The sequence below is a fragment of the Apis mellifera genome, linkage group LG6, assembly GCF_003254395.2.
Source record: "Apis mellifera strain DH4 linkage group LG6, Amel_HAv3.1, whole genome shotgun sequence".
Classification (NCBI taxonomy): domain Eukaryota; kingdom Metazoa; phylum Arthropoda; class Insecta; order Hymenoptera; family Apidae; genus Apis; species Apis mellifera.
Window position 1 is genome coordinate 10,420,202 of NC_037643.1, and position 10,042 is coordinate 10,430,243.

Consider the following 10,042-nt stretch of genomic DNA (forward strand, 5'->3'; position numbering starts at 1 on the left):
GTATCCAATTTTTGTAAAGAATAAAACGTTTAAGAAAATATAAATTCAAATTTATAAATTCGTCTTGAACAATAAAGATGTTTGTCGTATAAAGAACTGTTAAAGCTGAGAATCGACGACCAAGCAAGTCCAAGTTAGGTCTCAGGATCAATCGAGAAGCTTAGCGGAAAAGTGGTACAAGTGCATCTTCTTTCCAAGAACGAGGGCATGTAAAACCCTATTTATCTAGACGATTCTATTATTCCCCAAGACATTCTAAACAAGATTCGAAAAATATTTCCACGCTTCAAAATATACAGATACTTTTCGAGCTTCAACTTCGCTTTTCTTAAATCCCCTCTCTTGACCTCTTTTCCTAGAAATAAATTAGACCTTACTCTCCGGATCCCTAAAAATCCCCAATCCTCCGATCCCACACCTCCTCGACTTCACTTAAAAATTATTTTAAAAATTCGAAATACTTTACTTCCTCTGTCTAATTATATCTCGCTTGTACCCATTCTTATCAATACTTTCAATTTTCCCTCATTTTCTATAGCTTCGTCCTGATCGATGACTAGTTGTGAATCTGAACTGCCGAAGGGTACATCATCGATTTGTCAAGGTTTGCTGAACGATTCCCCGGACTGTCATCACGCGATGTTTCAGACGATTGGTTCGCCACATATATTATGCGTCCCTATTGATTATCACGAGTTTCTGACATTTGGTGGGAAATGATACGCGCGGCCATTAGAACGAACGTGGGCCAGGTCGGCTCGATTTCCGGATTTGCAGCAAGAGAGAGAGAGAAAGAGAAAGCTAATCGCGTCATTCCATCTCTTATCGACCTCCAGTTCAAATTTTTTCTTTCTTTCCCCCTCCCCTATCTTAATGCTCGGCGTGCACGACGTTGATTTCCTCTCCTTAGGTTCTTAAGTTCTCCAACTTAAAGAAGAATGGGGGAAGAAACACGCGATAGAAATCGTGATCTCGATATAGAATGGAATAGTAAAATCTCTATGTAGAGATGTAACGTAATTCACTTCGAATATATATTTTGAAAGAGAAGTTTTAAGATTTCGATTAATCTGTGTTATCGAAAAGATTCGAGGTTTTCAGATTGCGGCAATTCCGCGTATTTTGGTCGCGCGTGATGTATATTCGTACAGAAATAGAAAGGGAGGGGGACGGGGGAACTAGAAGATATTGGCAATGTTCAGGACTCTCGGAATACAAAAGGGATCCTTGAGAGGGATTATAATTAATGCAAGGATAGTAGTTCCTCTGGAAGTCTAGGAATGTTGATTCTAGGAATCGCGAAGTCACTTCCCTCCCCTCCTCTCCTTCCCGACGAAAATATCTTCGCAGGATCTTCGACGTCCTTGAGACTTCGAGATTGGTACAATCGCGGAGAAACACGAATAATAATACGAATCGTAGCGGTTTCTCGTCTCAAATTATATTTTTCCATTTTGATTATTTTATTCCAAATGCAATGAAAGTTCGATTTTCTTGTCAAATTTTCCCCGAAAAGTTTACACGACTTTCTTCAATTTCAAGAGAGATGCAGTTTAATATTCATTCGTTTTTTAAACGTACAGATCGTTCCATTTCTTCTTCCAAACATTGTAAATTTATTTTATTAATAAAAGAAAAAGAGAAAATCAAACTTGAGCGTGTAATAAACGTATATTTTTCACAAAATAACGAAAAATACACGGATAAAATTATTACGAGCGTTTCATAACTCGTTTGAAATTCAATCTAAAAAGAAATATACATGCGAAAGCTATAATTACAATACTAGTAGCAAACTATTTGGCAAAGCGAAATCGTTTGGAGATTAGAAGCACTCGGCTGTAACGATCGGAATTTTTTTTATTTGTTTCTTTCTTCTTTTTGCCCGCTCTTTATCACAGGGTTGGAGGGATTCGAGTAATTCGTCGGTGGCCGCCTCGTCAGCAAAATTACGCCCGCATTCAACCCGTTGTGACGTAGAGCTCGTTGGAAACGAGAGATTCGAACGGTTCTATGCTGATTTCCTTTTTTGCTTTTTTAATTGTTCCATCTATTGGTACACACACACACATGTACACAGAGATCGTTCAAATTTTTCGGATAAAAAGAGATATTAACAAATCTTGACCGGTATTTTACATCACGCGTTTCTTCACGATTTTAAGATAGAAAAACAAACTTATAATTAAGACGATATTTTCACTCGAAGAAAGAAAAAAGAAATCTTTTCGTTCAATTTTTTAAAAATATTTTTTAATTTTAATATCATCCATTTTTGATCGATCGAAATTGTAACGAGTTTAAGAATGTAAATGAGAATCGTACTTTTCTTAAAATTCGAGTTTTATAATTACGATGATATATTTTCTTATCTCTTTTGCGTGAATAAGTTTAATAGCGTTCTACAATAGATATTCCCATATCTTCTCGAAACAGGACGTTGAATACGAGAAATTTTACCCGACAATTTCACATTTGAAAAATCGTTTGGAAAGTGTATACTCCCGAGTAAAAAATGCATAAGACCTACGAGGAAAAATGACAACGCTCGAGAAGCGTACGAACGGCCGAAGCCGAGATCCGCTTCTGGAAAATACAAATAGCTGAAGTCACGATCCCCTTCTTGAAATTTCCATGAGATTATATTTGCCCGTCGCAGGGTGGAACGAGATATTTCGTATTCCCTTGAAACAAGTGTATCGGGTAACAACTAAATAATTAATGAAATCGGGATAAACTGTTTGGAAGAAAATGCATTCGGAGAATAATTCGCGGCAGAAATTTGAAAGAAAAATCGTTGGATCGGTCTAAGAAAATCTTCCGTAACGTTCGAACTCGATCGCGAATCTCGTCGCTGGAATTATTATTGCGATTTCCGAGAAACGAGTAATTGCGAGGAAATTCGATTGACGGAGGAAAAAAAAAAAAAAGAGTCCACCGATAAACGGAGGGATTGTTCGCCAGATGCGGTTTTTACAACGGCTTGGATTTATATGACGGAAGTTTTCTGCAAATGTGGTCGGATAGCAGTTGAAAGGACATTTTAACGAACGTGTTGTCGCGGGATTTTTCGCGGTCTCCCCTTGTAATTAAATCTGATATTGTTCGCTATAAAATCGCGAATTCAAAAATAACACGTGGATGTATAAAAGTCGTATAAAATACCGTTTTTATCCACGATCGATAAATCGTAGTTACATTTTATCGCCGGATAAAAGAAGTAAGAAATTAACTGTGCACTGTTACATCATATATATTCCTGATAACGAAAATGTGGCTTATTTGTTCAATAATATTGTCAACAACGGAATAATAACATAAAAGAAAAAGAAAACGATATATAATCCCTCTAATACATTCTTATTACGTTCAAACTTTTGAATATAGAGCAAAACTTCGCAATTTAATTAAATTTTGCCCCGGTTCAAAGCTATTCCTTATTTCCACCCCTCCTATACGTTCAAAATTACGGCCAGCCAGCTCGTGCAAAACTTTCGACCCGTCCCCGAAAATTTTCCTCTAATCCCCACCTTCGAAAATCCCGCAAACCCGCCTAAAATCACATCCCAAACTAAAACAATCGAAACATCCGAAGAGGCGCCAATTACACCCCCACCCCGCCCGACATCGATCCATCCGAACACCTAAGAGTAAGTGCCTATAGCCTGTGGGTCACTTCTGACCTACATACACCCAAGATCTGTTCAAAACTGGTGGAGCTACCACTAGCTCAGCGTTCATTCGAACGAGGCAATTCCACCCTTTGCCCTGAAAAAAAGCCAATTTTCACCCAAGAATTTTTATCTGATCCAAGAATTTTCACCCGATCCAAGAATTTTCATCCGATTCAAGAATTTTCATCTGCATATATCTGTGTATACACGCAATACGTATGTATGCATGTGTTGTACAAAAATCGTGAAATGGCCGTGCACGGAAGAGGTGCAATTCCGACGAAACCGCCTCTCTTCCAGACGTGGACGTGAGCACGTTTTTCGATCAGCTCGGTCAGGAGGTGATTTATACGGCTTGCGTCGGTCTACTGGAACGGGCGTTCCGCTGCCTCGGGAACAATCTGACGGCGTTCCTGACCACTCTGGACGGCGTGAACGACGTGGTGCAACATCAGTCCGGATCCGAGGCGGAGGCAGAGTTCGTATGCATCGCCACGCCGGAAGCGATCGAGCTCCATTTCACCACAGATCACCCCTCTGTCGCGTATCTACTGGTCGGAAGTCTGAAGGGTATCGCGAGACAGTTTTACAACGACGATGCCAATGTATACATTCTACCCGATCCCTACAACACGAAATTTTTTAGGTAAGTTGTTTTGACAAGATTCTATATTCTATCGATTGTCTATGAGTAAAGTATTACTGTGCGAAATATTCGAGAAATAATATAGGATATTAAGAGTAAATCAGAAGTTTCTAGAATCTAGAATAAAGTTTGTAACTTTTATTTGAAAGATAGAAGAGTACGTAGAATCTTTTATTTTCAGAAAGATGAAAAGAATGTTGGATAATTTAATGTGCAGATTATAAAACGAATCAATTAAAGATATGTTCAATATTCGTTTAACTTGTGCTATAAATCTAATAATTCTTTCCTCTCTTTCTTTTTTTTTTTTTCAACTTATTCGCATAATAATGAGAAAAATTATACGTGACCAAGTTAAAGGATGAATATTTTTTTATAGATATTTTTTACACTTTGTTACGATCCATGGAGAGATGAAACGGGCGTGTGTACAGGCCGTGTGTTTAAATATGGAAATTTTAATATAGTTCGTATGCGAAGTGCCGTATACCAAATATATGGAAAAGATGGAAAAGGCGAAATTTAATCCGAAAAGCGGTTTAATTACTTTTTTTATTCCGCTTCGATTATATCATTGAAACGAAGATACGCGCATTCGAAATCTGGCCGATTCGATTCATCTCAAAGGGAGACGCTTGTACGATAAGCATCGATCCAGTTCTATCTGTGCTACGTTACGAAAAGAACAATATTTAGTGTTTACGCATTCGATACACGATAAGCCGTGTTCAATTTACATATCGATATTGAAAGAATTCTAGGAATCGCACCGCTATGAAGTGGACAAATGTTTGCCGACATTTAAATGGTGAACACACGGATTTGCCGATTTCAAGGAGTTCATTACACGACGATAAAAAATTCTGTTGAAACTGGGAAACCGAAAGGGAATCTTTTACTTGCTCCCTAAAAAGAGCCTTCCCTTGGCAGTTCCGTGATTAGTTTCTGGATTCGACTTAATTATTCCTTTAAGAATAATCTCTATTCGGAATACGTATTAGAAAATTAAGGGAATCTTTAGCATTTTGATGTACGAATGAGAGATTCGAATCAACTCGATTGCTCTCGCAACGATCACGAAATTTGAAATATAAAGAGATTTTATTTTTCTGTATAAATATAAATTTTGTTATTCTTAAAGGCATTCTGTATCTGTGTACACTTGTAATAATTTGCTTAATGAATTATTTGACAGATATCGTATCACTCCAGAACTCTACAGCGAGCATTTGGTAGTACCAGAGATCGAGGATAATCTGGAGACCTCCCTGTTCCGTCCATTGTCGAGCGAAGCCACGGATCTTCGTATGGGGGTGGCGAGTTTTTGCAAAGCATTTCCATGGCATTTCGTGGTTGATCGGCAATTAGAGCTCGTGCAGCTTGGGGTCGGATTTATGAGGATTTTCGGCCATCATCTAAACCGTTTGGGCAGAGAAATATCGACGTATTTCACCTTTACACGGCCATGCGGAATTACTTTGACCTTTCACGAGATATTGAAACGCGCGAACACGCTCTTCGTTCTCACCCTCCAAAGACCTCAGGATGTCGATAAATATCCAGCAGAGGTGAATATGTTACCCTTATCGGAGAGATCACGTAATGTTGTTACGTGTTTTAATTTTGTCCACGTATGCGAGTGGAAAAAATCGAACTTTTAATTTTCGAGAATCAAGGTGGTAATTTCCATTTCAAATGAATATTCTGATTCTCTCCCGAAATAAAATAAAAGAATCCAAAAGCTTTTTTTTTTCATTCTCGTTGGAATAAGAGAGAAAATCGAATCGATTCGATGGAATAAAAAATTATATAACAGATTTGAAATTTTAGGTCGAATTGAATTTTTCTTTTTTTTAATGAAGATTGGCAATGCAATTTTATTTATAGATAGAAAATTATATTGCGTTGTAAGATCTTCGTTTAAAATTCTCGAAGAATATTATATATCCTTATACGAGATAGCAATTCTTATCGAATTTTTAAAACAATTACCGATAAGATTTCAATTATTTTCAGGGTCTAGAGATGAAAGGTCAAATGGTCCATTGTCCGGAATCAGATTCCATCCTGTTCGTGAGTTCACCATTTTTGAATGGTTTGGAAGGATTAACTGGCCGAGGACTTTTTATATCCGATATCCCATTACACGACGCTACGAGAGACGTTATCCTGGTGGGGGAACAGGCTAGGGCACAGGTATAATAAAATTCATCTTTTTTTCTGGTGTATCGTCGCATTTATATTTATAGAATTCGTATAATGGGTAATATTATCCGTTCCGTTAAACGATATGCATTATGTTTGGAAACGAGACGAGAGAGATTTTCAACGTGCAATTTCATATCTCGATGAAAATTTTATTTGTGGATTAAATCTCGTAAAATATTCATTGGGATTTTCAATTGAGTGGAGTAGATTTAATATCGTGCATTTTAAAAGATGCGTCTCTTCGAAACGATTTCGAATCCTCGAGTTAGAGGGCGTTAGCGTGCAGTGTATGCGTTTCAGATGGCGTTACTGTTCAATGGGTTGGATTAAGCATACGTTGATAAAGTCGTTTGTTTATAATTATAAAAAAATAATAGGAAAATGATACACAATTATATTCTTTTTTTACAGGAAATTTTTAAAAAAATTTTTGCATGAATATACAATTAAATTATTAACTTTTGAAATCATCAGAGATTTTTCTATTATAAACTTTAATTTTATCACAATTTTCTCGAATTAAAAATGTTTACTTCATTGATTGTATATAAATTAATAACTTGTTTAAGTATTTTTTCTTTTTTTCTCACTTATAAATTGTTTAATTAATCATGTATAAATTTAGTATGAAATAAAACAAAAGTTTCTCCCGCAGGATGGTTTGAGAAGACGAATGGATAAATTGAAAAGTTCCATAGAAGAGGCAAATCTTGCTGTGTCTGCGGAAAGAGAAAAGAACGTCAGCTTGCTTCATCTCATATTCCCTCCAGATATAGCGAAGCGTTTATGGTTGGGTAAATATTTCAATTTCGAAACTAAGAAAACACTTGCTTTGCATTTAAATAATTTTCCTTTCTTAAAATTACTTATTAAGAGTTATAATTTTGTTCGCAATTGAAACGCAATTTTTACTTTCACAGGAGAAACAATCGAGGCAAAAACTTATCCTGAGGTAACGATGCTTTTCAGCGATATCGTAGGTTTCACGGAAATTTGTTCCACCGCGACACCGATGATGGTCATCAACATGCTTCAAAATCTTTATGAACAGTTCGATTCGTTTTGCGGTCAGTTGGATGTTTATAAGGTGCGAATTTTATTTTATTTTCTTTATTAATTTAAATTATAATAATTTCTATTCCATTGAATTGAATGTAACGTATCGTCAAATTTCCTTATTAATGTTAAAATCAAAATTTTAGGTGGAAACAATCGGAGACGCTTATTGCGTGGCATGTGGCCTCCATCGTGACACTTATATTCATGCACAACAAATAGCTTGGATGGCCTTAAAAATGATACAAGCATGTTCTCATCATTTAACTCACAAGGGTAAACCAATTAGGGTAAGATTTATAATCAATTTATTCTTTCAAACAGATAATATACATTAAGATACAAACAGTTAAAAGTAATTTAATTTTAATCTAAAATAATATTAATTCATATTTTGCAATTCTCTGACATTTAAGTTTAGATTAATTTCTAAAATTATTAAAACTTTTCCTATTTGAATTATTCTGATCAGGATAATAGAGAGATAAGTAAATGCAGTTGCGTTAACTTTCAAAAGTTATGCTAAATATCACTTTATACCAATTTACATTTTGTATAATTGAATATCGAGTTGTTAAAGTTTATAAATTTTCTTGTTGTATTCACAAAAAGTCTTGGAAAAAGAAAATTATCATTTTTAATGTAATATAATAAATATAAAACTGAAAATTAATGTATTAAACTGTTTTATCTTTTTAGATGCGTATTGGAATTCACACTGGAATGGTATTAGCGGGTGTTGTTGGGAAAAAAATGCCAAGGTATTGTCTTTTCGGGCACAATGTTACCTTAGCTAATAAATTCGAATCTCTGAGCGAACCACTTCGTATACACGTTAGTCCAACGACGTATATGTAAGTAATCCTTGTCTCAATTTTTATCATAGTAATCCAAAAATTTATTTCTTCGACTGACGTTTATCACGCCAATAAATATAAAACTATATTAAAAAAATATTGGACACGTTCTATTATTTAATTAATTATCATAAAGTAAATTTCACATAACTGACATTGTCTGTCTGTTTGTGACAGCTTATTGAAATATCCTATATCAGGATTCGATCTGGAACCACGACAGAAAGAATTCCTGCCCAAGGAATTCCCAGCTAACATAGAAGGAACGTCTTATTTCCTGAACGATTACAAGCACAAGGATGTAGATGTGACTCTACCGTTGGATCTGCATATACAGAACGCGATCAGGGAATACGGTCTTGGAAGCACTGTGTAGATATTTAAATAATAAAAAAAAAAAAAAAAAAAAAGAACCATTCCAACGAATGTGCGTCGTTCGTGAATGTCAACGCTGTACCAATTGCTACTCTGTCCATAATAACAACAATTTCTCGGTAAACGTCTGTTCTCCAATCAATTCACAAAACTGGCAGCGTCGTAACGACGCTGATTCCAACCAGCCTAAACAGCCGATTACCTGGCCCGATAATATTTATACGCAGAGTTTTAGGTTACAATTATATACTTATGATTATATGAGCAAATAAATCTGTATGATAATTCGTCTAATTATTTTATTCTTCGAGATACCATCGATGGTGCTCCGTTTTTCTATTATCTCTTCTAACGAATATTACGTAAAGTTCATCATCTAACGTGACCGCTTATTAGATTAATTCTCTTATTCCTTGAATCGATTCTTTGTATTATAATCATTATTTCATTGCATAAAGAGAATTATTAAGTTATTTTTAAGGCCAGTCGAATTCGAAGTTACGAAGAATTAAAGATCAGTGAAAAAAAATTTTGTATTGGTTCACTAAAACAAGAAAAATAATTAAATGATTATTCAATCTATGCATAATTTATATTTAATAATTCTTCTAAATTAAAGTTACAATTCAATAATTTAAACTTTATCGTATGCATATTAATATTTATCTTTATCGAATTAAAATTGTCAGAAAGTAAAGAATCCAATTTCCTTTCATCCTAAATCGATTCAAATTTAAAATAATTAATTTTGTTAATCCAATTTTTACAGTCAATTTTTATCGGCAAGTAATAATTACCATTTTCAACATCGAGAAATGGTTACCGCTAGTCGATACTGTCGTAACCTCTTCCTTTCTCTTCCTTATCTGCCCCTTTGAAGCCAGTCTCTTTCATTTTTTAATAAACCTCGCTCCAGACTCGAATCTTGCACAACACCGATCTTTATTCTCTGAAATAATAGCTGTTCGTATTCCTTAACGAGGCAGCCGATTATCATAACGAATTGTTGTTGTCACGTTGCGTCCGACCACGGCTTTTTCTTTTCCCTGTGTTTGCTGGAACACAGTGTGCTCCACCAGTGGCGCATTTTTCCTGGAAACATTACTTATTTACCATGAAACGTTACGTTCCCGTGAACACGTCCGTTCCGCTTTCCTCTCCGGCGGTTTTTCTAGATTTCAGACGTTTATCGGTGACGTTAATATACTCAGATGCCGTTTTATTTG

At 35.5% G+C, this 10,042-nt stretch overlaps 1 protein-coding gene across 1 annotated transcript in view; it reads left to right on the forward strand.

The window, feature by feature from the left end:
- Positions 1-8,830, forward strand: part of sGC-alpha1 (soluble guanylyl cyclase alpha 1 subunit) — a 49,535-nt gene extending 40,705 nt beyond the window's left edge. The window contains 8 exon segments of the mRNA NM_001011650.1: positions 3,975-4,320; positions 5,516-5,888; positions 6,337-6,516; positions 7,184-7,322; positions 7,449-7,615; positions 7,731-7,874; positions 8,284-8,438; positions 8,619-8,830. Coding sequence (NP_001011650.1) covers positions 3,975-4,320; positions 5,516-5,888; positions 6,337-6,516; positions 7,184-7,322; positions 7,449-7,615; positions 7,731-7,874; positions 8,284-8,438; positions 8,619-8,817 — 1,703 coding nt within the window. The 3' untranslated portion in view covers positions 8,818-8,830.
- The last annotated feature ends 1,212 nt before the right edge of the window (positions 8,831-10,042 follow it).